Genomic DNA, 27,273 nt, shown 5'->3' with positions numbered 1-27,273 from the left:
CTGGGGAAAAAAGGCTTCAGAAAGAGGGAGATTGGTTTTAAGAAAGAATCAGCATCTTTCAATAATTCTGTTTCAGTAATTCTCTGTAACTGGTTCCTCTATAGCTCTATTATCTCAACAAATGGATAATTGGATCACATCCTTTTAATAATGACTAGCTGTTCAGGAAGACAAGCATCTTTTTTAGTTTAAAATGAGCCAAATCCCAGATAGGTTTGCCCCACATAATAGAAATGGCAGGCACAACTATGATATTTTGTAAGTAAATGCCTAGATCAATCTTTAATTACTGATTTTGGAACATAACAAGTATTCTGCACATCTTTGTGTTCTTTTGTTTACTGCTTTTATACATCACAGATTGTTTTTAAAATATAAAAAATACAGCTACTTTTATATGTGCATGGAGATGTTCCAGGATACTATCTGAATAGCGAGTGTTCATTAGTTGGCTATGCAACTATGTCCAAGGTAAGAAATGATATGAGGAGTATACAGTGGTATAAAAGCAGCTACACTCTGGATTTCTTTTTGTGGGCCAGAAGAAAAAGGAAAAACAGAGGTAAATAGCTATATTAAGATATGTCTAAGAGCTCTGCTACGACTTACCTCATCCTTGTACTTGGTAATGTATGAGTAGATCTCATGCAGGGCACTCATGCTGTTGAACTGGCTCAAGTGTAACCGTGACTGCTCTGCCAAATAGGCGCTCATGTCCTGATCACTGATTGCTGGCATTTTAGCTATATCTGCATAATATCTATAAGTGAGGAGGAGGAAAAATAAATCACACAGTTGAAAATAAAGATGTTCAATAGCAGGAAGGAGAGAAATTGAGGATAAATCTAGAAAATACCATAAACTTAATCAACAGGTCTCCAGATGAAGTATAATAAATGTATTCATTACAGCAAAGCAACTGGTACATATCCCGTTCAATCGTTTTACAGTGTTCTGCCTGCCAAATGACTCTTCATTTTGTGTTCATGCAATCACGCTAGTCTTCTTAAGGCCTCAAAGGACATAGAACACAGGGTCTCCCTTTACATCTTGTGGACTGAAGGGAAAGAGTCAACACGCCTGGCCCAAGCCCTTTACATGAGTTGAAATAATAGGACTTGAAAAACAGCTAAACAGGGCTGCTGTGATAATTGAAGGCAGAGCTTTTTATTGAAGTCATTTCCTCCGCTCCTCTCCCCAAACAAAAGAAGCTTGGACGCAATGAATAGGGTGAAAAATCCATGGTTGTATCTATCTGCAAAAACAGAAATGTTATGACCATCTCAACTGGCTATTCGGAGTGGTTGGAACTACTATAACTGACTTATGAACACAGATCAAAACACAGAAGTATTACTGAGGGAAAACAGTAGACTTGGGATGTAAGATGTTTTTGCAAACACTCATTGTTGGAGATAGACTTGAAGCTGTTCCAGTCATGTTGATGCAGGTCAAGCAGAATTACAGTTTGGCAGTGGACACTCCTATGAGAAGAACTCCATGGAGTAGGACTCAGCTGAGCAGCAGAAAGAGACATTTTCAGAGATTGTGTTTTTTAATTCTATATTTATTAGAAATATAGAATTAAAGGCTACCAAGTTATGGGCTTCCTTTAGGATAGCAAGGCAGAAGTCTAGCTCATCCATAACAGCAGTAATCATTATCTAACATTTATAGAATAGTTTATAATTATATATACATCAGCTCCCAGAATGTAAATATGCAATATAAAAAAAAGGCATGTTTTAAAAGTCTAGCCATGTGGTAAAGATCCTAAGGGCAGGGTTATCTGTAAAATACTACCATAAAGTATAATATCAGCTAATATTAAAAATAGCCAACTAAGCAAGTAGCAAATAGTATGGAATACCAGGACCATGAGTATGCCTCAGAATGTAAAGAAGAAGCACTTCAGATCCCTTTGTGAACACAGCACCTCTCTGCTAATCATTAAAGCAGCCCTACTTTCTTCAGGATTTTGCACAAGCCAAAAAATGATGTGACTGCTTTAAGAAGTTAATCTAATAACTCCTTAAAGCAGCTATACTTTTTTTCAAGTTCTCAAAAAAAGAAAGCTTTAATGAATAGTAGAAAAGTGCTTGCACAAGGTTTGAAGCTTTCTTCCTCATCATTTTCAAAGTGTGCACAATCTCATTAAATACAAAAAAACAACAACAACCCACTAAGACGCTACAACTTGCAGTATGCAAAAGACTGCATTACAAAATACTGTTTATGTTAAGGCTCGCAATTGAAAAGGCAATAAAGATATGAAAAGGGCACAAGTACAGATCTTGTCCTAGTTGCCTTACCTTAAAATGCTGGCATGAAAAAGGAAGATGCCCCCCCCCCCCCGCACAATGTTAGTTAAATTTCTGGGTGTAGGGGGACCAGGGAGATGACCTTAAAGAAGGCATCCAGAGGCCGTTAGGAAAACACCAGGGACAGTACAGAGGAAACATGTGAAAAGTGCAGAGAGATGAGAGGGCATTACAAAGAGACTCAGACTAGCCCCCCACCTCTGACTCTCGGGGGTATAAGAGGCAAGGAAGGGAAAACTTAGCCAAGATTCTGTTGCTAAAGCTTATCACAATAAAATACAGTTCTAACCATCCTGTGGAGTCAGTTTCCTGGTCTGTCCACCTTGTAGGGCTGGCATTGGGTTTGTGTAGTTAATATTACTATGAATAAACAAGAGCTCTCATAAAAAATAACGCTCATAAAACGAATGCAACATCCTTCTCCTCTAACCATCTGGCAAATAAGTTGTTAAAAGAGTTTGAATTAAAGCTCAGGCATAATTGTGATAGTTGAAGGTGCCCCCAGCATCTCTAAGTCAAGAACCAGTATTTGGAAGAGACCAGACAGCAACATCCCCGAGAAGTGAGCCTCACCTATTCCTACTGTGAGGTACAACATGTTTGGAAAACTAAAATGGATTCAGCTCTCCTTTTTAAAACTTTCCCCTTGGGAAGGGAAAGAATGAAGAGTATACTCTGAACAATTTATCAAAGCCCAACTAATTCCTTACAGTGGGGCAAAAAAGTATTTAGTCAGCCACCAATTGTGCAAGTTCTCCCACTTAAAAAGATGAGAGAGGCCTGTAATTTTCATCATAGGTATACCTCAACTATGAGAGACAAAATGGGGGAAAAAATCCAGAAAATCACATTGTCTGATTTTTAAAGAATTTATTTGCAAATCATGGTGGAAAATAAGTATTTGGTCACCTACAAACAAGCAAGATGTCTGGCTCTCACAGACCTGTAACTACTTCTTTAAGAGGCTCCTCTGTCCTCCACTTGTTACCTGTAGTAATGGCACCTGTTTGACCTTGTTATCAGTATAAAAGACACCTGTCCACAACCTCAAACAGTCACACTCCAAACTCCACTATGGCCAAGACCAAAGAGCTGTTGAAGGACACCAGAAACAAAACTGTAGACCTGCACCAGGCTGGGAAGACTGAATCTGCAATAGGCAAGCAGCTTGGTGTGAAGAAATCAACTGTGGGAGCAATAATTAGAAAATGGAAGACATACAAGACCACTGATAATCTCCCTTGATCTGGGGCTACACGCAAGATCTCACCCCGGGGGTCAAAATGATCACAAGAATGGTGAGCAAAAATCCCAGAACCACATGGGGGGACCTAGTGAATGACCTGCAGAGAGCTGGGACCAAAGTAACAAAGGCTACCATCAGTAACACACTACGCCACCAGGGACTCAAATCCTGCAGTGCCAGACGTGTCCCCCTGCTTAAGCCAGTACATGTCCGGGCCCGTCTGAAGTTTGCTAGAGAGCATTTGGATGATCCAGAAGAGGATTGGGAGAATGTCATATGGTCAGATGAAACCAAAGTAGAACGTTTTGGTCTAAACTCAACTCGTCATGTTTGGAGGAGAGAGAATGCTGAGTTTCATCCAAAGAACACCATACCTACTGTGAAGCATGGGGGTGGAAACATCATGCTTTGGGGCTGTTTTTCTGCAAAGGGACCAGGACGACTGATCCGTGTAAAGGAAAGAATGAATGGGGCCATGTATTGTGAGATTTTGAGTGAACACCTCCTTCCATCAGCAAGGGCATTGAAGATGAAACGTGGCTGGGTCTTTCAGCATGACGATGATCCCAAACACACCGCCCGGGCAACGAAGGAGTGGCTTCGTAAGAAGCATTTCAAGGTCCTGGAGTTGCCTAGCCAGTCTCCAGATCTCAACCCCATGGAAAACCTTTGGAGGGAATTGAAAGTCCGTGTTGCCCAGCGACAGCCCCAAAACATCACTGCTCTAGAGGAGATCTGCATGGAGGAATGGGCCAAAATACCAGCAACAGTGTGTGAAAACTTGTGAAAACTTACAGAAAACGTTTGACCTCTGTCATTGCCAACAAAGGATATATAACAAAGTATTGAGATGAACTTTTGATATTGACCAAATACTTATTTTCCACCATGATTTGCAAATAAATTCTTTAAAAATCAGACAATGTGATTTTCTGGATTTTTTCCCCCATTTTGTCTCTCATAGTTGAGGTATACCTATGATGAAAATTACAGGCCTCTCTCATCTTTTTAAGTGGGAGAACTTGCACAATTGGTCACTGGCAAATACAACTTTCACACAACTGCACCAGGTCCACTGAGTGCCACTCTTTCCAACGTGCAAGTCTCCCCACCAATAGTACACTTTAAACAATAATTAACAAAACAAGCATACTTGTTGATCAGAATCTCCTTGGTAAAACCCCTGAAAACCAAAACTCATATTTGTATTATTCAACACAATATGATTATATTATTTTCAGCTTGGATCTAATCCAAGCTGTAAATTCCATTGGCAAGAGATTTTGCTTTGCTAATCCTCCTGCAAATGGATTATTCTACCAGTAGAAATGTCCTCAAAACACAGTGGAGCTGGAAGGGGAAAGGGAGGAAGTTATCTGTGAGCTTTTCTCGAGTCTCCAGTGCCTCCTCGCTCACTATTCCCAAAGTCCCCACCCCCATCCTTTTGATGTAATTTTTAGGAGACTTTGGGATCTGGCAATAGTTGCAAGAAATATCATTCCCTGTCTTGTTCAACCACTGAAAAGCTCAGCTGATAGAAGAAACACTTTGTTGTTGTTGTTTTCCATTAGACGTTTATGCTGGATCCAGCCTAATAGAAATAGCTGCCATAATGATATCTATGTACTCTATTACTTATTCATTAGAAGGACCTGAGAAGAATTGGCATTTCTTGGAAAAACAATCACTTGCAATTGTTTACAAGAACCAATTCTTGCTCTTCTAATCCAGAAAGGCTCCTTTATAGCAGAGAATTTTCCCCAACTTTCTAGGGGAGACTAGAATGGCCACACCTTTGTTAATTTTGCAAACCTACCTCCTCTACAGCTAAAATTACTCACCTTTCTACCCAGCTCTTATAGTTAGGGATGTCCTTGGCATACAGTAGCTTATTGGAGGGAGAGTCTTTCCCTAGCTTGTGCTCAGAAGTTGAGCAGGAGTCCATGAATGTCTGAGCCACCACTGATAGGCAGGCATCAGTAATACTGTTCTTGTGAATGTCAAACACAAATTGCGGGTTCTTAATCACATTCACCCAAAAACGTAGAGGTAGACTGCAAAGAAGAAGAAAGAGAACATTATTCTTAGTAGCTTCAAGCAGGGCCCTTAGCAACAACCTTTATCTGGTCAAAATCTATCCAAGTGAGGGCAGGGGTTTTCCCAAAATCTAAATAGGTGATGCTAACTGATGCCTGGTTTGCCAGCTATGCAGCTATCTCATTGAAGGGTGGGTATATGATATATAGTACATTTGTATATGAATATATTTATAAATGTTTTTATATGTAAATATAAATATATAAATAATTTTAAAGGTATTTGAAAAGTAACAGTGAATATGAGAAATATTTCTATCATGGGACTTGTGTTAAATACCCAAAATTGTGCCCTGGTAAATTATATTATTTTTGACACATAATAAAGCATGAGTACATTTGTCAAAGTCATTCATGTTGACCTTGGGATTTTATCAGTACATGTCAACATTTCTATTATTTCTCTATGCTCTTCTTAAACCCTTTGGAATTACTGGTAAATGTCAGGGTTCACCAAGCTTTCTGCCCTTTATTAAACCCCTATATCCTATATCAGCCCCCTGAGACTAAATTCTATCAAGAAATAAGAACTATAATTAAAGGAAAGGCAAATACCTTCTTGATCCACCTCAGCCCAGCATTAATTTATCCTGAGGCGACCAGCACAATGCAGATGGCTGTGCTGTTTCTGCAGATTACTGATGTCTTCTTTCACAAAACAATGTTATTGGGGCAGGGGGGTGGGGGTGGTCATAATACGTTTCCTGTTTTATTGGAATTCTTACCTGCTAGGTAAAAAAAACCCAAAGTACTGGGACAACTCAAACTATTTTACCTGGAGAAAGTTGGGATGATCAAATTGAAAAGCATAGTGCAAAGAACCCCAGGAATGCCACCTAATTTTTCACTTCTCACTGGAAAGATTTCTATGTGTCCAGGAAATCCGGCATACCATGGAGGGTCTTCTAGGGAAGGGTTTTTTTGTGTAAAATAATTCCATCGTAGGATCTTCACTTACAGTCTGAAGTAGTATAATAACTGGTACTATCTCATTGAAAACTAGGCCTCGGTTTCCATAATTGCATTTGTCTCAAATATCAAACTGCCACAATTCATATAATCCAGGTGGTGGTCAAACCTACTTCTTTTAATTTCAGGGAATCATCTCTTGAAATTAACTCTATGCACTGAATTAGCGGAAGGAAATAAGCAGGAGCATTAGTATGCGGGAGCCTGCCTCCCTGGGCTCTGTGCAGTTGCATCATTGGGATTCTTTCCCCACCCTGCCTTTTCCTCCCAGAGCAGCTATTTCCTTTAATATAGAAAGCCGAGTGATAAATCAGTTCCAAGTGTTTCCATGCTCTCATAACTCCATTTAAAAATGTTTCTTTTCCTGCCTTGCTAATTACTGACAGTTACTGAACTACAAAAGCAATTTGGTTGCTATTTAACAAATACCAGAGATGAGAATGAGTATTCCTATCCCCAGCAACAGTGAAAGGAACGGAGAGATCAAATCGGCGAGGCAGCAGCAGAAGAGAGAGGGCTTGCCGCTTCTCCCTATTCATTGAGCACATTAATCCCCAACAGCACGAAATAAATAGCGAGACGGAGTTTAAGGCTATGCAAATCAGCGTGCGGAGGAGAATAACTTCCCTATCACATTCTAAGGTAAATGTGGAACACAGTTCGCCATCAAAATGATAACCGGGTATATAAACAAAAATGCTGCATACAAGATTTTTAACTACTCTCCTGTAGCTGCCGCTTTTATTGTTTATTATGACTCTGCGTCGCTTCTGATTCAAAGATAAAGAGGTGCCTTGGAGCGTGCAAAGGTCTGAATGCAGCACCTGTCTGTGGCTCATTTCAGCAGCTGCCCCTTTTTCTGGGAAGGCGCGTCTGCCCTCCGTGGCTGCCATGCCGGCCCCCAAAAATGTTAGAATTGCTCCTGCAATCTGAAACACTTTCTTGCCTTGAAACTGAAGTGCTGCACAGCCTTATTGTTCTACTAATTAGGTTTCCATTATTGGATCCACATTATTATTCCACGTTTTATATTGAGATTTTGATGATTTATACACTTCAACATTCGGTTGATCCGAAAGCAAATAAAAACATGTTATCCTGAAAAAACCTGGTTTTGAAGGGGGCATGGAAACATTTGGGAAGCATGAATACGTTTGGAGGCTTCACTTTCTTATGTGACTGAGATATTTTTTTTAAACCATCTGATCTATGTTCTGAAGAAGCTGAAACTACAGTAAGCTGATTAGACCTCTTTGAGAGAAACATCTTCCTGTTAGCTATACCCAACTCTTCACACCCTAGCTGCAGATCAGATAAGAAGCTGTCCTGCAGAATCAGACCATTGATCTATCTGGCTGAATATTTATCTGCACAATGGCCCACCAGTATCCACCCTTCCTCAGCTTGACCTAGAGAAGATGGGAAGAGATCTTGGGACTTTATTGCTGAGCTACAGCATCTTCTTACCAGTTACTTTTCCAAGTGTGCCTGACATCATAGTCATTGATCTGGTGCTTATCAGCTTGTTCATCCAGGAAGTCAAACATGTACTTGATGGCCAGAGGCAAGGCACTCCCTCGGTGGGCTGTGCTGAAGATGGTCTCAAAAAGGTCATCCACAAACTTCTGCAAAGTTCCCTAGACACAAAAAAGGAGGATATTTGTTCAGCATTGTTTAATGCATCATGTACACAACCAGAACAGCAACAATTGAATGAAGGAGGGCTAAAAACATGCTCTGAAATAAGAAACCAATGGATGTCACCAATGGATGAAATAAAACTGGCCTTTCTTGGGCTGTTGTAAAGGGATTTAGAAGTGAACTTGGAGAAGGTGTGAAAGAACTATTAAGGGGAGAAGGCATGAAACACATTAAAAACAGGTGGAGCTTCAATTACATCATTGTGGCCACCCTCCTGAGTTTTTACCACACCCTGTGGACACCCCACTCATATCTATTCATTTAAGATGGCTCATATGCCCTGTCAGTTGTATACAAACCTTCAATTTAACAATCTACATGTGGTAGCAAAATATTATGATTTTACAGAGAACAATCCAGATCATTTCAGAGTTCTAGTTCAGTGTTCAATTAACTACAGGATCACTTTTTTTTTCCAGAATAGTTCCATGCTTGGCTTTCCAAGCAGTGATTTTTTATGAGGAAAGATAATTCTATAATCCTCTCATTTATCATCTCAGGTAGAATCCAGCTACTGAAGTTTGGAAAACATACGACCCATGTAGCTAGAATAGTGGAATAAAACTGTGGAAAGATTGTATAGGAGAGAGAAACTGGAGCTGTAGACTGTTTTTAGAGTCCTAACAAAGCTGCAAAGGCCAGTTTGCAAGGAATTAAGTGCTTTCAAAAACTGTGCCTTCTGAACAGCCAGAAAATACCTAAAATGTAGATATATTCCTCTCCTTCCTCAGGGTGAGGTAATTCAGGTAAATCCCTGTGAAAAGGGACTGCTTTTAGAGTGAGAGGAAGAAAGATCTGAGTTGGAGTTCTGAAAGCAACTGGAGTAGTCTCTCTCTCACTAAGAATCTGAGGGACGTCAGCCAATTTTGGCTATCTGATGGAGTGCTCAAACTATGTGTCACCTGTATATTTGTAAGCCAACCAAATACGACAAAATACCCAGAATCTTGAGTGACCTTCAAGAGGAAAATTGGGAGGGCGGGAGAGAGGGAGGGAGGGAGGGAGGGAGGGAAGGAAGGAAGGAAGGAAGGAAGGAAGGAAGGAAGGAAGGAAGGAAGGAAGGAAGGAAGGAAGGAAGGAAGGAAGGAAGGAAGGAAGGAAGAGTTTAACACTGTTTAGATAATTTTTTGCTGCTCAGAGAAAAGAAGTGAACAATACCCTGAAATGTTCAGGGTATGTGTGTGTATGTATATGTATATGTATATGTATATGTATATGTGTGTATTCTAAAATTGTACAAGTTAAACAATAGCAACACAGCAACTAACATTCCTCTTACAGATTACTATGATTTATGATTTGGTTAGGACAGATTCAGCTGAGCTGAATTCAGCTCCTGCAGTTAGTGAGGGATTTTTCAGAATCTGAGTACTATTTTGATTTGTTCCAATACAAATCTTATACTGACCATTTGATTTACATCAGGAATTAGTGTAGCTATTACACTGTGAGCAGTTCAGTCTTTGTGTCATAAGCCACTGGACTTTTAATACTCCCTTGCTTGGGTTTTTGCTGATGTGGAATACTGGTAAAATGAGGGCGTCTATCAAGTGTACGAACAATGAGCACAAGAGAAATCAATGAGTATAGCAACTAGAGGCTGGAATCCCATTTTGCTTTGTCAACAGCTAGGGTGCAAAACTCATATTTGCAGCTTTAGTAGGGGGCAGATATAAAAAGGCTAGAAATGAGAGGTGATGAGATCAAAGGAGTGAAGTCAGACTACTCAGCATACCAGAGGCTGTTCAACCACCAAGCTACCCTGGGAGCAGTACACCTTGATAGGGTTAGGGTAGCAGCAAATGGGCCGATTAGGATTACTGAGTGAACTGAGGGAAAATTCATTAAAAAAGAAGAATGCTTAATTGCTATAAAACAAGGGTGGGAAATCTGTGGATGTTCAGAGGTTGCTGAGCTCCAGTGCCCACCAGTTGCAGCCAGCATTGACAGCTGTATTAATGGTGTTAGTTTTAATTTAGCAACATATGGACCACTACAGATCATTCCCTTCCCCAGCCATATCTGGTCAATAAAAAGCCAGTGGCTCTGCATTTTATTATCTGAAATATCACAGGGAGTGGGGCTGACATTTACTCCATTAAGCTCTCTCTATACTTGGACAGAGATCTCTTTGGAGAAGACCCTGATGCTGGGAAAGATTGAAGGCAAAAGGAGAAGAGGACGGCAGAGGATGAGATGGTTAGACAGCATCACTGAAGCAATGAGCATGAAACTGACCAAACTCAGGAAGGCAGTGAAGGACAGGAAGGCCTGGCGCAATATGGTTCATGGAGTCACGAAGAGTCGGACACGACTTAATGACTAAACAACAACAACAATACTTGGACATGTATGTGGAGGACGGGACTGTGCTCTCTTTGACTTCCATGGGTTCAAACAGGAGGTCTGAGGAGGACCTTTGTTTGCACTACCTCGAAAACAGGCACAACTCTCCTTCAGACCTTCCAGCTAAAGGCACAGAAGTTGGGGAGAGCAGGAGGCAGGGCCACTAGTCGCTCCACATCCCCTTCCAGTTCCAGCTCTCACATCTTCAGGTAAACATCTGAAGAGGATTTTATGCAGTCAGCTGAAGACTGAAGTGGATGATACTACTGGGCTGCTAATCACCTTTCATGCAAACCACAACAAAACCTTTTGTAACCTTTTATGAGAAACTGCATGAACAATCCTAGAAATGGCACAGGAGAAGATAGCTTATAAGAAGTCAGACCAGGCTGACTGGTAATGGCTTTTCAGGTTTTAAGTAGGACTTCCTCAAGCCCTACCAACTCTTTTTTATGTAACAGAGCAACGTTAACACAGCCTAGAACCCATATAAACTATTACTATTTTATATATTTTTTAAACACATAGCAAGTTTTTAATGGTGGTGAATAAGTTTAGCATAATTTTGTGGCTGGTTAGTGTTGGGAAATGTCAACAGGTCACACTGGACAAAATATTAGCATCCTTCTGTTTGAAAATTTAGATGTGAATGGATCAGATCTCTCCAGGCATTCTAATCCCCCTGGAAAAACTGAACATTTTTTAGGGGCAAGCTGACATTGCTCCCCAATGCAAGGAATCTAATATTTTCAAAGCTCTGATCAGCAAGAACAGGGTAGTTTTCCTTAATAAGGAAATTAAATAAATGTTTTCTAGAGACAGCCTGCTAATATTTAGATTTAATCTGAAATCATTTAAATCTGAATATATAGTTCATTTGACATATAAAACACTCATACATAGAAGGCATATTTTAGTGGGAGTTGCAAGATACAACATTCATATTGCCTGGGGCTGCAGGATGGCTAGAGCCTGTTTTTGCTAATACTCATCTCTTGATTATAGATCAGGTACAGACACCAGGAGGAGACTGTCTATCTTGAATTCCAATTGCTGCTGAAATCCAACAGCAGGAACATGGAATCACAGAATTGGATGGGGCTAAGGCATCATCAAGTTCAATCCTCTGCACACTGCAGGATTCACTACACCATCCCCGATAGATGACTATCCAGATGACAGTTAGAATCTGGTGCAACATACAGTAATACCTCGGTTCACGAACGCTTCTGTTCACGAACAATTTGGTTCACGAACAGCAGTGTTCACAACATTTTGCTTCTGTTTGCAAACTCCGTATCGGGTGACGAACACGACCCACGGCCATCTTCCCTGCTCTGACACGTAGTCGTGGCTTCCTGTAGGCAAGATCACATCGCAGACAGACACTGGCTGTGAAGCTTTCTGGTGTGCTTTTTAGCATGGCTCCAAAGAAAGTGCAGAGCAAGCATGGTGGTAAAAAGAAAGTGCAGAGCAAGCATGGTAAGAATAAGGTTTTGAAGAAAATAACCATTGAATTGAAGAAGGAAATTGTAGAAAAGCATGAGCGTGGTATTTGTGTGACTGATCTGGCCTCGGAGTACAAGATGGCGAAGTCGACAATCTCCACTATTTTGAAGAATAAAGATGCCATCAAAGGAGCTGATGTGGCAAAAGGAGTAACGATGTTAACCAAGCAGAGGACACAAGTGCTGGAAGAGGTGGAAAAACTTTTGTTAGTGTGGTTGAATGAGAAACAGCCGGCAGGTGATAGCGTTAGTGAAGCTATGATCTGTGAAAAAGCCAGGAAATTGCACAGTGATTTACTGCAAAAAAAACCCTCTACAAGCGCAACAAGTGAAGAATTTAAAGCCAGCAGAGGCTGGTTTGGTGAATTCCGCAGAGAAGTGGCATCCACAGTGTGACAAGACATGGTGAGGCTTCCAGTTCTGACAAGGCTGCTGCAGAAGCCTACAAGAAAGAATTCGCGGAATTCATGAAGGCGGAAGGATACGTCGCTCAACAACTGTTCAACTGCGATGAAACAGGGCTCTTCTGGAAGAAGATGCCGAACAGAACCTATATCATGCAGGAGGAAAAGGCACTGCCAGGGCACAAGCCCATGAAGGACAGATTGACCCTTCTGCTGTGTGCGAACGCAAGCGCCGAGCTGATGATTAAGCCACTACTGGTCTTTCATTTCCAGAGGGTTATGCAGCGCAGGAAAAAACAAGTGACATTAGACAGATTTTTTGCCAAAACTCAGCCTGCAGCTAAGACACAAAGAAGAGAGGAAACCCCTGAAGGAGATCTCACCGATGTCCTTTTGGAGGGGGACTCTCCCTCCAAACAATAACCACCTCCCCACCCGCCTTCCTGTCCTCCACGCCAGAAGTCACCTCAAGCAAGGTTAGTGTTCTCTCTCTTCATACTGTACTGTACTTTGTTTCATATTTTTGTGGTTTAAAAAAAAAAAATACATATGGTTCAGAATGGATTAACCGTATTTACGTTGAACCTTATAGGAAAATTTGATTCGGCTGACAACCAAAATCAGTTGGCGACCACATTCGTAGGGGTCAGAACAGATTAACCTTATTTACATTGAACCTTATGGGGAAATTTGATTCGGTTCGCGACCAATTTGGTTCGCGACCAGAATCGTTGAACGAATTAAGTTCGTGAACCGAGGTATCACTGTATATAACTCATAAGTATATACAACAATTTAGGAAAAAAGGTGAACAGGATAGAGGATTGACAACATGGCATGATGAAATGTTAGCAAACTTTTCCGCTACCCAAATCTTACAGTGGACCTAGGAGTCATTCTGATTTACCTTAGTAGCTAACAGGCGAGTCAAATATATTTCTGAGACCATCTTGCTGCCACGATCACCTTCTCGTTGATCCATGTGATCGTGATTCTTCACCAGATGCCATAGCTTGGTGCCACTCTCCAGGTCAGGTGTGATCATGGGGGTCCGGGAACGGAGACTGTCAGGGCTGCTAGCTGTCCGGAGCATACTCTCTGTGAGGAAACCACATATAATGGCAACTGCCTCTCCCTCCTTCGCTGACTCTTGGCCTCTGCTGTCCTCCCTCCACCTCACTTAACTTGCAGCATGGCCTGTCATACCATCAAGAAATACGATATGTTTTGGGCTACCCTGTTAATGAAACTTCATTAACTAACTGGCCCTAGAAAAAAAGAGTTCAGTGACTTATTTTTTTTCATCCAAAGGGTCTACAAAACTGATCAATAATGAAGGAAGCTCATTATAGTTCAAGGCCTACTGGCAAGTACACTTCAATTCTAAATAAATGGCTATTTTTTTCTCAGCAAAGTAATGCTTTTAATACTTGCAATAGATATCTCACTTCTCTGAATCATGTACTAAGTAACTACTACTGTACTGTCAAAGACTTTAACTAAGAAAGCACAGTGAAGAAATACACATTTTGCAAGTATAACTAAATTGGATAAAGCAAATTATCAAAAATTAGAGAAGAAATAACCAGAGGCAAAAGCCTCAACTGGGAACAGCTGGTTGAACTACTATAAAATGGGCCTAGGTCAATTTTGTCATGCAAAACCAAAGCAGAAGTCATCAGAAGAGGCTTGGCTGAAACATAGTATCCTTTTTAGTATGCTTTTTCTTAATTTAGGAAGACTTTCATTTTTAATTCCCAGATTGCTACTGAATTCTAGATAGTAAACAGGCAAGGATGTTTTCTCACTTACTCACCATATCTGCTGAGTGATTTTGTGAAAGTGGAGGAGTTGGAAATGTTGTAGGCAGAGTTTTGCTTGGGCACCAGTGCCACGGATGAACCATCCGTTACCTATAGAGAATATTACCAAAATTAAGATTGAAGGAGGATTTCAGATTCACAACCTCTACATCTCTCACTCTAACAATACTGATCTCCTAACTGAGGGTAGCTGAAATAACAGCTTTAACTCCCTATTCAGTGGATTCTCAGAGTCTCTTAGAAATACATTTTTAAATCAACTCTTCTTTTCTTCTCAATAAAAAGCCATTTTCCATTCCTTGGGATTCCCAGATCTGACCTAAGTTTTATCTCCTTCAAAATCTAACCGGCAGGAAAAAAGAGACCTTTTCAGCTTTGTCTAGAATTTGTTCTTATTTTATTCTTGCTTTGTTAGAGCATATTTATTCAATTGTTTGTAGTGGACAGATAAAAGAAAAAGCACAACAGGGCAGCACATGGATTCTCCCAGATCTTGTCAGGAAGGATACAGAGAAAGAGAACAATCTTGCACATAACTTTAATGCTTCTTTTGTTAAACTTAAGAGCTCGAAGCTTTCTTTTTATTCTCTACAAACTCAACATTTGCAAGATATATAATTTAGTATCCTGAGCTTGCTTTTCTTCTTGCAAACATTACCAAGCTAGGTATCATCATCTGTGCACTGATGATGTTGTCTAGCCTGGTAATGAAATGTCTGCAAGAAGAAAAGCAAGCTCAGAGAACACTAAGAATCCAACAATACAATCCAGAGCTACGTCTGTTCTCCACTATTGCAATTTAATACCCATCACTTGTACACACCAGAATCTAACCTAGACTTCATCCTATTTTCTCCCACCAATACTAATCCAACAGGAAAATGAATGATAAGAGCTGTTTGCAGTATCCATCTCTGATATATGAAGTAAACTGAATGAGTTTGTACTCAGATGCCAGGTCTCTTCTGCCTCCGCTATGGCAATAACCCAAGGACAACCACACCTGGTAATGAGCTAGAGTGTTGAGCCTTTTCCAGTCATTGTCGATCTTTGTGGTAACATCTTCATCTTGAAGAATTATCCGAGCCATCCTGCCCTGCCGCCACTCTGCACCGATGGAAGAGAAGGGCATGGGGTCACTGGGGATCGTGCTCACTTTGGACAGATCACAGAATGAAAGGCATGGAGAGCATGTGAATGAGGCATGGCACAAGCCATTTTAAAAAGCCACACCCCACTGTAAACCCCATTATGGTCTTGCTATAGTTGGCAGCAATTATGCTAGGAAAATCTGTTTGGGATGTAATGTAACATCCCAGCCATTTTCTCCTTTCTATGTTTCATGTGAGAGCCAGTCTGGTGTAGTGGTTAAAGGCACCAGGCTAGAAACCAGGAGACCATGGAGTTCTAGTCCTGCCTAAGGAACAAAGCCAGCTTGGTGACTTGGGCTTCCCACTCCTAAGAAGAAGGCAGTGGCAAATCAATTCTGAATCGTTGCCAAGAAAACTGTATGGACTCAGCTATGTAGTTGCCAGAAGTCAAACACTGACTCAAAGGCAACCCCCTGCCCCTCCCCCAAAAAGCTTTATATTGTTCAACTCCACAACCCATTTGGGGGGATTTTCAAGCATATTCTCAGCTTATTCAACCACCTTCTACTTTTACTTGTGAGCCTTACATATTCAGCACCATTATATCAACCGCTGGCAGCATGCCATTTCCTGCCCCCCCCCCCAATATTTGGTTCAGTATTTTGTTCTGATTATTCATATGAGATTACTGTTCTTCTCATCTCTCAGATGTTACACGTGGAGCCTTATTTCTTCCTGCCATCATGAAGATTCTTTAAATGCTAACCTAAAATCAGCAAGTGCATTATAGTAACATTTTTACTTGAGAATGAAAGGTGACCTTCCTTGCATACTAAGTGGCATCTATCTCAAGCTATACATTCCTATCAACAATTACCTAGGTTTGCTGAGTGAAGGTTTCAAGAGTGAGGGCTTCATTTTTGCAGCAAAAAGTTGTTCAGGCGTGGAACAATGAATCACCTCTTGCCCACTTTTATGTCTATAGCTTCTCTCCAAAGGTGGGTTTATGGGCTCATTTCTGAGAGAAAAACTTTGAGGTGACAGATTTCAGAAAGGAGAATCCCCAACCAAACTGTCACTCCTTTTGCTACTGGATCCAGCTTTAAACAACAAATCTGCTTCTGTCACTTGTAGATCAGAGCAAAATTATCATTGCAGTCAAAGCACAAAACACTTCTTCCAAGTTTGGTTAATCTTCCTGGTAATTCTGCTATACAATGGGTCTAGTTTCAGCCATTTTAAACTACTATTGTTCTCTTACAATTATTTCTGCTAAGGATGTTTGCAATCTACTTAATGACTGCAATTACATAAAAGAAAATCTATTTCTGATAGGTGATTTATCATTAATATATTTGGTGATATTGCCACTATTATGCATAGTTTGATCCTTGACTATCCCTTAGAGAGCCTAATTCTACTCACAGGATGCTAAGAAAATACTAGGGATGTGCAAAATGGGAAGAGACTATTCCAGAAACTCCAGAATGTTCCATTTGCCTCTGAATAATGGTGAACTTTTTCCAGACAGTGCCTTCCAGGAGATGATTCAGAAGTTTGGTTAGTAAATCCTTCTCTGTTGTAGCATCTGCCCTATGGAACAAGATACTTCTCACAATTTGCTTGGCCTCCTTTCTACTTGCCTTCAAGAGAGCTCCTAAAACATGACTCTTTCTTCAGGCCTTGGGTTTGGGGCCCTCCAGGTTGGGAATGATATGGGGGATTGTTTTTTCATTGTTCCCTCTGAGTGAGTTTTATATAATGTTGTTTTTTTTCAATTTTTAACTCTGTGAAGCTGCCCAGAGTCGTTTTTGGAGTTGGGCAGCCTAGAAATTGGATGGATGGATGGATGGATGGAAGAAAGGAAAAATAAATAAATAAATGCTCTTCTGGAAACATGCATGCCAATTTGTAACTCTTGCACACTTGCCTATTCTTCCTAATATAGAGTGGATTTATCAAAATCAGTTCAGCTCCAAAAAACAAACAAACAAACAAACAAACAAACAAACAAACAAAGTCTCTGTTCAGCCTCTGCCTATTAACCTTGAGTTGCTAGTTTGAAAATACCATTAACTCAGTTTTAAAATGTTGCCTTAGAACATGCAGGGAGGTACCTATCAATGGGTATAGAAGGCCACATGTGAGGAGGGCTGTGGAAAAAGAAAGCAAAATGGCTGCATATACATACATGTGGACAAAGATAAGAGCAGCTTCTGAAGCAGCCACATGAGCCTGGAAAAGCATGCAGCTGCTTTAATGAATTCAAAAGAAGTGTTCTGAAGCATCCTTTTTGTAGGATTGATATAGTCCTAATGTCTTGGTTATATGAATCCACTGTTTATCCTCCACTGACCACACAAGAAACCACTGCTCACCCAAATCCATGTCTCCTGCTTTGGGTCTTTGGGAATATGGTACTCCTTTGTACACAGCATCCAACAGCTTTTCCTTTACTTGTGTGATGGTATCACAATTCAGGACCTTGACTGGGATTTCAGGAGCATTTTCATTCTCAGGGTTCACACAGTTCAGTGTCTATATAAAAGGGAAGAATGAATTATTTTTAATGATTGTTTTAATTTCAAACATTTTTGTACTATGAAGATTTGATTTTGAAGGGCATCATGCAAATTTTAAAAATAAAATAAATATAAATACACTTGTGTGAGGGAATGCTCTGAGTAACACTACAGTTGTCTTCAGAAAAAATGGATGACAGGAAGGGCTGTCGTTAAGCTGTCTTGAAATGCATCACTCTGCTCTATCGTTAGGAAGGAAGTCTGGGGGGAAAGTTTGCTGCAGAATGTTCTCATTTGAAAATAATAAGGAGAATCATAGCTCAGACATAGAGCACCTGTTTGCAAGCATAAGGTCCAAAGTCCAGTTCCTGGCATCTTTGGGTATAGTAGGAGAATCTCTAGACTAAAAGCCTAGACTGTTGAGTCAACTATATTGGAATACATAGGCCAATGACCTGACTTAGTAAAAGGCAGCTGTCCACACATCTATATCTAGCCATGAAAGGTGCACATGCTACTTAAACATAGTACAGGCATACCTCATTTTATTGCACTTCACATTACTGCACTTTGCAGATACTGTGCTTATCAAACAGCATCGCGTGCTACAGAGAAATCTTTCATGAAAGGAAGAGTCAATCGATGTGGCAAACTTCACTGTTGTCTTATTTTAAGAATTTTTTAAATTAAGGTATTTAGATTGTTTCTTTAGACATAATGCTATTGCACACTTAATAGACTACAGTATAGTGTAAACATAACTTTTATATGCACTGGGAAACCAAAATTTTGGGTGATTCGCTTTATTGCGATATTGGCTTTATTGCAGTGGTCTGGAACTGAACCCGCAATATCTCCGAGGTATGCCTGTATCTCTATTTGTCATGGTTCATATTCCTGGAAAAGAAAATAGTATGCTTCTTATATATGGGACGTAGCTAGGGGGTTTTCCCCTTGATTTAGGAAGAGATTTAACATTAATATTAGGAAAGAACTCATATTTATGGCCCACTGAAGCTGTAAAGAATTCTGTGTGTCTGTCTTTTAATGCCATTTTTTTCTTCCAAGAATTCAGACCATAACTTCACTGCTATGGACTAATCCAGTGTTCTTAAAGTGTGGTCCTAGGACCCCTGGGGTCCCCCAAGTCCCTCTGAGGGATCCGCAAAATCAAAATTATTTGCCAGCCCATGTTGAAAAATAATACAATATTAAAATCCCATCAAACAATTGTGAGAAGTGGTAGCAGTAGTCATAATTTTAAATATGACAAATATAACCCATTCAAACAAAAGCTCTCTTGTGGTCCTCCATAATTTTTAAAAGTGGGAAGGGGTCCTGAGAGAAAAAAGTTTAAGAAACACTGGACTACTCTATCAAAAGATTAGAGAATATTCTCACCTCTCCTGTTATAGTACCTCATTTTCTCCTATTGGTCCTGATGTAGGGAACAGCTACTTTGTTAAATAGTTTTGTTACCACTACCACCACCCCCCGCAGAGGGCTGTCGAAAGGGCTAAGACAGAGGGCTAAGAATCAATCCTAGTTGAACTCCCACTGTTACTAACCAACATTTTGTAGTCAATTTGTTGCCGGATGAGCTTGTCTTCACTCAGGGAGTAGCGGGCTTCTCCAGTGATGGCATCTATAGGTCCTTTCTCCATCTGCTGTTTGATGGCACAATACAGCATGAATAGAGGTTCACCTGCACATTCCTGAAGAAAAGGAAGAAGAGAAAGAAGGGCATTCAGTACAACATCTATTGTTCATTTCCAAAGAACCCTGCATATATGAGAGGAATGCAGGAATTGCTATTCTTGCCTTTCAGAAGAATCTGCATCAAAGGCTGATTTTATTAGCCATTATTTCATGATTCAGTTAAATACTTATTTTACAAGATGCTTGCTGCAGGATAAAAAGTATATACACAGAAATGACCAAGTATGGACAAGGTCAGAATTTTGTTAATTATTAAATTAAGTACTGCCTCTAGAAGTAGCTCTATTTGCTTTGGTACGGTCTCTCTCGTTAATCTCTCATCTAAAATAACAGCTGTTTATTTAAACTTTTAAAAAGAAAAAAAATCATTATTTGAAATGTGCAATTCCTGACTGAACTGTATGTATGTATATGCGTGTGTGTGCGCACGGGTGTGTATCAGTTACAAGATATACTTTACAAACAAGGCAGTGAAAAGCTTGTATGTAATAGTTTGAAGAATTTCACTGAAGGTCATTGAGCTACAAGGATTATAACTAATAATTGCAAACCAAGCTAGGGATCCAATATTTTAAGTTCAAATGAAGGCTCTTTCAGAAATTTTGATTCAAAGAGAGATTTGAAGTTAAGAGCAATACACAATTATTTGAAGGCTGTATTTTCTGTGGGTTCTTTATGGCTAAAATCCCTGGAGAATCTAGGAAGCAGTGTTTTTTGGCATAGGCTTTCAAACTGGGGAGTCTATTATTTCCAGGGCTTTAAAGATGGCTGCCCTAACCTGGCCTAGTTTTGAAAGCATATTAAGAGCCTTACTTCCAAGCCTCTTCAAGTGGCTTTGGGCTTTTTTAAAAAAAAAAAAGGTAAAAAGATGATAAAAATGATTGAACAGCCCTTAAATTATTTGTACTAATGTAGATAGTATACTACACATATTCTCAGAAATACAGACCACACAAGACATGCATAGGAAATAAGACCTGTGTTAGGACAACAGCCCAATCGATGCTCAGGCAGTGGGCACCTCTGCCGGTAAGATGCATCTCTCAGGAGCCTGGACTTGCTCCTTCAGAAAAGAACAGACGCCACTAAAATCAGATCATTCTCTATTTTTCACACTATGGTTGCAATCTCTAGGCAAAATAATTAAGGTATGCAGATTTGTCTCTTAAATATTTTATTGCTAGAAGCTCAGAGAGAAACTTGCAGCTCCAATATCTTCTCCGAATTTCTCAACTCAACTGTGAATTTCTCCATCCACTATCCTGTATTAATCTGTATTTCAATTAACTTCTATAAATTTCTTTTATTCCTTAAAAATGTTTTTAGTCATGCTGCTAGATTCTATATTTGACAGTAATAAGGTCAACAAGACACTCATATCAGATGGTTTGAAATAAATGCTTCCTGTTGTTTCCTCTACATTTCCTAGTTCATTTCTCTAGTGTCCTCTACTGTTCTTATTATTAAAAAAAGCAAATACATAATCAACTAGTCAGCTTCCCTGTACTGATAAAAGCAACACAATTCTACTCCACTGTGAAACATGTAACCTTATCTATGTCCTGCTTTTCAGAAGTGTAAGAAAAAAAGTACTCAAATTTCAGTTAAGGGAGATGTACTATGTCACAGTGCTTAGATGAAAGAAAAAATTAGAAATGTTGAAGGGTGTGGTATAACTCCAGCCCCAAAGAGTGCCATATTATGCAATAAGAGGTATTTGATAAGAGACTGGATTGTTTATGAGAGATAGGTGTAGGGATGAAGAGAGGAAAACTAATAGGTTGAGAGTCAGGGAAATTATTCCAGTGGGGAGGGGTACCACTCCAAGAATTGTCATTGGGAAAAGAGACATGGACTTCAACAATTATAGATTATTATAGATCTGACCTATAATACAGCTATGTAGTTAATCCCCAAAATATTCAGTACTTTGAACAGCTCCTTATGCCCAAATTATGGGAAGTTAGGAACCCAGGAACAACATTCCAGATTACCTCTGTGGAGTCTCCTCTTTTTCTGTTGGCCACCAGCACAACAAATTCTACTTTGGTGCAAAGTGAGCCTGCTCTCTCTGTCACCATATGCTGTTAGCATCTCGTTAGCATCTGCAGTAATTAAAGAGACAGCTGCTAACGAGCAGGAACAGGCATACATCATCCCTAGACCTTCCGACAACACGCCTGTCTTTGAAATTATGTTTCATTTGCAAACTTGGCTTCATTAAGTCTGCTTGGGAAAAAAAATGTGGGTGCTGCGCTGTTTATTAATAACTGTCTTGTCTCCTCATAATGCACAAGCCACATGATGACCGTACATTAACAGGCACACATGGCAATTATGCTCCAGCCTAGAAAGATACTCCCGTTTTAGCCCTTCTCTCTCCTTTCAGGTGAAGCCAAAAATATAAGTTTCTTCCCAGGCAGTTTTTGACTGCTCATAAAAGGTCTTTGCAAACCATTCAGCCACAAAAAGCAACATAGGTAGAGAATAAATTGAAGATGGCTCCTTGGTCACATCTCGTTTGTCTATTGTGTTCTCTTGGCATATCGTTTCTTACCACTTGCAGTCAGCTGACAAGCCACGCATTGCTTTGGGGCCGCTGTGCCAGACTTTTCATCAGGGCTGTTTAAAGTCCTCATAAGAGCAGTGGATTGCTTGTTCAAAAGCACCTCTGAGGACTAACCCATTTACTATTCTTATTCTAGAGAGGTTTGAGAGATATAATGTATCATATAAGAGACAATAAAAAGAAAAGTTCTGCAGTTCTTAAAGCTCTGGATTAACTTGTTAATTACTTTATGTTTGCTAACTGATCTTGTGCTTTCTGACTCTCAGCTGTACTTGGACAGGTACCTACATCATGCAAGAGTGAAAGAACTTTCTGTAAGAATTAGTGGATTCAGTATTTGTTTGCAGTGGGTAGTGGGAGGTCTTGGCATGGGTTTACTAAAGAGCAGATTGGAGTTTCAAACTAACAGGGATTAAGCCATATAAAAATCGGCCATTGCATCCACCCTAGGAAAGCCAGCTTGAGCTCAGTAATTCAGTCTTATGCCAAATAATGTATTAGCCACCTCTTTGTTATTCAAAGATAGCTACCACATACTGACTCCACATAATCCATTTTGGCATTTGGCTATTCTGCTCAGTTTTCCAACATCAAAAAACAGAGTTGTTTTGTCTAATGAAATATATACGAACTATATTATGAAATATATATGGACTCTGGTGACTATCCCGGATAGTTACCAGAGTGTGTTGCATACCTCGCTGAACCTGTCCATATCAGGCTTCCCTGGAGGCCTTTACGTCGTGTGCATGAATGGTAAAACTGGTCCTGGCTTTCAGTTGCAAAGATTAGTGTCTTAAGTTCAACTATGCACAACTGTCTGTGGCTTCAGTGCCTGCTATAGTTTCCAGGGTACCAATTTGGTCATTTTAGATACTGGGTTTAATAATCATTTTGGGGATAGCTAACCATAGGCGGCTTTGGGAAAGCCCTGTTTCAAAAACTAGGTATATTTCACAAACAAATTTAAATAATAGATTAGCCCATTCTTCTAGCAAAGTATAATAGGCTGGCATGATGGGAATAAAAACCAAGCCAAAGGCTGCCCACTGAAGGGCAATTCACTGAGTTTCTCTCCATCTAAATTCTGCTTCAGGCTGCTTAGAGTTCCAAATCCCTCTTTCTTCCTCACACACATACAGCACCATCATGTTGCAAAAACAGGGAAATATGCCCTGACATCTTTAGGCAAGCAGCTATGTTAACTTAACATAATAGCCCCAAACCTTTCTTTCTTTTCTGAGCAGCAGGGATTAAGTGCTGATCAGCAATATTAGAAGTAACACTTTAAAACTGAAGAGGGAGATATGCCCAAGACAAATCACAGAGACCACTGTGTTCAGGCATACAGCACTTTCCCCTGGGGTCACCAAAAATTGGTGCTCAGTCTTTTAAGGACATAAACCTAAAAATCCTGTTATGTCAAATATTAGGAGTGATCCTACAGCTAATATAGGACGAGGTTTTATAAAATGAGCTCCTGGTTCTGAGATCAATTCCTCTAGAGAAGGAACCAGAGAGAAAGTAAAACAATGGTGAAAAATCCTATTGACAACTTGCTGTTGTGCTTACAATGATGTCTACACAATGGAGTGCTGATGCTTACTGCCCCAAATCCGGTAAGCGTATTTTTTCTGCCCACCTAGTGCCCTTCAGAAGTGTGCAGTAGCACAATCAATAGCTACAATGGCTGGGACCTCTGTGAGGTGTAGCCCAATACAAGTGGAGAGCACCAGGTTGGAGAAAGAAAGAATTAACTGAAACTGCAGAAAGCAGCGGGAAGTATAAGCTTGGCACACGAGTGCCTGTGCATATGTGGAGGCCTGAGGCAGTATGAGCCACACTAGCTAACACTCACACAGTGTCTTATTGATGAGATTTAGCTCATCAGGCACCTAATATTGTGCATTTTTCAATGCTCCTCTTTATCTGTTTCACTCTCCTATTCCCTAGGATGGCTCATTAGGAGGCTGATAAACGGCACTTGAGGCCTCAACAAACCACCAGTCCCAGAGCTTGCTGATTTCACAATGCCGGCTTATCCCCACCTTTTTTGCAGCACACAGCTAAATGGGAGAGGAGGGAGAGAATGCTGATCTCATCCCTCGGGGGGCTGAATCAATATATTATTTTGGGAGTCTAGCTTTTCCCTCTTTCATGTGCCTTGATGCATTACTGTATAGTGGTCACAAGGGACTAAATAATCCCATGTGTCCTACATAGTTATACCTTTGGGAATAATTCTTCCCAATCTGATGACAGAATAGCCAGCAAGGGTATAAATACAAGGTTGCCCTGGGGCATCCTGTATTAAAAGCCTTCCTTGGCACTGCTGTTCTGATCATCAGTAATTGGTGGCTCAAAGACATGGACCCAATAGAAACACCCTCCTGAAAAGCAGAGCCCTGCCAGCATCCCCCAATGATGCACTTTCACGAAAATCTGCTGTGTACGTGAAAATATAGATATTTTTGCTTGCTTGATTTGCTTGCACAAGTTTGAGCTAAGGGATTAAAAAACAAAACCTGCTGACATTCTGCTTGCTTCAAAGCCTGTTCTAAACATCTTAACTACCTTCTTATTTGACAAATATTTGTAATATTCACCCACTAAAACCTCTCAGAGGTAAAAAGAAAGAGAGAGAGAGAGGGAGAGGGGGAGGGAGGGGGGGAGAGAGAGAATGAGAGAGAGAGAGAGAGAAGAAAGTGCCTAACATTTTGTCACATTTTAGATGAGGCATATGTTCCCAAGTCTTAGGAGATCACTCTTTCTTTCCCTCTTTTTTATACCACAGGGCCTGTAACACAGACTTTTATTATGTCTCCATAAGTACCCCAGTGTTATTGCAGAGATCTTTTCTCCAGACTTCCTAGACATTTGTTTATGGGAACTGCTGTTTGCAAACATTACTCTTTTCTACTAAAAATCCTAAGCTATACAGGGTGTAAAGATGACAAAGGGTGATGTATTAGGAGAACTGGCATGTTTTTGACCAATCTAATTTTTGTTTCTTTTTTTTAAAACTGTCTAGTTTACTGTGGCTACCAGGAAAATAAAACCCAGCAGCAGCAGCAGCATGACTGATAGCCCTATGATGGTGAGCTGGGATTTGGAACTTGACAATTGCAATCAGGGGAAATCAGCGGGAAATTCACAACTTGGAAATACAGTTTATCTATTTCAGGAGTTCAGCAGATTGGGATAGTTTTTAAAGACGTGGGGCTGTACCATTTTTCTTTAAAAAAACAAAATACCAGACCAGCTCTTGGAGCATCCCACAAACAGTTTAAGGCATATTTCCAGACCACACTGTATTTCATTTTCCCTCACTTGAATCCTATGCTGAAGCACAGCATGGAATAAATTGTAAGTCATGACTGTATTTATGGTTTCTACATTTCATATACAAAGTATGATAACAGCACACTTGTGAGAAATCTACCAGCTAAACAATATCTCCCATAGAGGAGAAGTAAAACTTATCATCAGCTTCAGATAGAACATATAACCGATAATTTGCTGTAGTTGTACTAGCAGTGTAACATAAACAAACTCCTTTTCTTTCGCTAAGTTTCCATTCATTCTTCCTGCAGACACTTATGTTCCATGACTTTACCACCATGGATCAGACAAGATAGTTTCTTACTTGGCTCCTACCAAATACTATGCAAAAGTACAGCCAGAATAAAATAAACTGTGTAGTTATGTTGGGATAATTAAAAAAAAAACCAGAAAAGAATATGTTGGCTTCAGCAATGGGCTTAAGAAATATTTAAAGAGAAGCAAAAGTCTGTTCTTCTTATTCCTTTGCAAAGTATTATACATTCTAGAGTAGCGATATACTTTCATAGATACAGGATATCCCTAGATGGAAGCAAGGAGTGAAGTGCCTGTAACCAATAATATTAAGCACTTCTCAGTTGTGATTGCTTGCTAGTTGCATAGCTTTCTACTTGTTTTAGAAAGCATCCAAGCTTTCTTTATCTTAACAAGGGATGGTATTTAAAAAAGCAGCTGTGCTCTGTGCCATAGCAACTCGCTGAGTAAAAGCCTGGCAAGATCCTACTGGCATCATTTTTTTACGTATAAACAAGCATAGATCTGTAGCCGCCATTAACCCAGGAATCGTTCTGGCATGTGCAACAAAATTCCTTCAACACATGTGTGTGCTAGAAAACTATAGTTTTAAGTTCATCAGTGATACAGCGGTTCAAGGCTTTAGGTCAGGCAATATTGAAAGTATTCCCTCTGCTGAAAGAACCTGAATCCTATTCAGGCCTACTGATTTTGCTGGGGAGAACTGAACAAATGGAAGACATTATATCACACTATAATCAGGTGCTGAGTAAGTGATTATCAAAGAAAAAAACACATCCCATGAGCTGAACCCAACACTATCACAGGAATCCTGTAAATTATTCCATGCTGCAACAATTCTGGTTCCACAGTTTCTTGGGAGGGGATGTTCCTTTTTCTTGAATTCATAGTCTATTTTACCCAAATAACTTTTCAGTTGCTCTCTTCTCCAAATGGATTTTATTAATTTAATTTAATTTATGTGGCTGTCCATCTCACGAAAAAGTGACTCTGGGCAGCATACAACAAAGTTATAAAACAGTCATTAATTTAAAAAAAAAAAATCACAAGGCATAAGAGAGACTAGATGTTAACAGCAATAACAGAGCTCCCTCAAGATCTCACCAGTCCCCTGGGATCCCCAGGCTTGATGACATAACCAGATCTTGAGGGACTTCTGGAAAATCAACAGGGATGGAGCCAACCTCCCTTCAGGGGGTGGGGGAGAATGTTCCATAAGGCGAGCACCATGGCAGAGAAGGCCCACCTCCTGGGGCCTGCCAATGTACCTGCAGCATGCCTCTTCTGCCAGATTTGATGGGATGGGCAGATATAATCAGGAAGAAGCAGTCCCTCAGATAACCTGATCCCATGCCATGAAG

General features: G+C 40.1%; 1 protein-coding gene across 6 annotated transcripts in view; it reads right to left on the bottom strand.

Annotated features, from left to right (window-relative positions):
• PLXNA1 (plexin A1) overlaps positions 1–27,273 on the bottom strand; it is a 372,167-nt gene that overhangs the window by 15,461 nt on the left and 329,433 nt on the right. For 4 of the 6 annotated variants that reach the window (XM_088134264.1, XM_088134269.1, XM_088134265.1 and 1 more), the window contains 8 exons: positions 19,596–19,742; positions 17,884–18,043; positions 15,418–15,569; positions 14,408–14,504; positions 13,499–13,689; positions 8,100–8,269; positions 5,409–5,621; positions 610–760 (listed from right to left, as the gene is read on the bottom strand). In XM_088134264.1, the coding sequence (XP_087990390.1) occupies positions 610–760; positions 5,409–5,621; positions 8,100–8,269; positions 13,499–13,689; positions 14,408–14,504; positions 15,418–15,569; positions 17,884–18,043; positions 19,596–19,742 (1,281 nt within the window). The remainder of the gene's footprint in view (positions 1–609; positions 761–5,408; positions 5,622–8,099; positions 8,270–13,498; positions 13,690–14,407; positions 14,505–15,417; positions 15,570–17,883; positions 18,044–19,595; positions 19,743–27,273) is intronic. The other 2 variants (XM_088134267.1, XM_088134268.1) reach the window with 2 other exon arrangements.

Source organism: Python bivittatus, unplaced genomic scaffold (assembly GCF_059951505.1).
Source record: "Python bivittatus isolate LINGU-HERP-01145 unplaced genomic scaffold, Pbiv_v1 ctg000080_np1212, whole genome shotgun sequence".
In the NCBI taxonomy this organism is placed as follows: Eukaryota; Metazoa; Chordata; class Lepidosauria; order Squamata; family Pythonidae; genus Python; species Python bivittatus.
The sequence above is the reverse complement of the archived record's forward strand: the minus strand, read 5'-3'. Positions and strand labels throughout refer to the sequence as shown.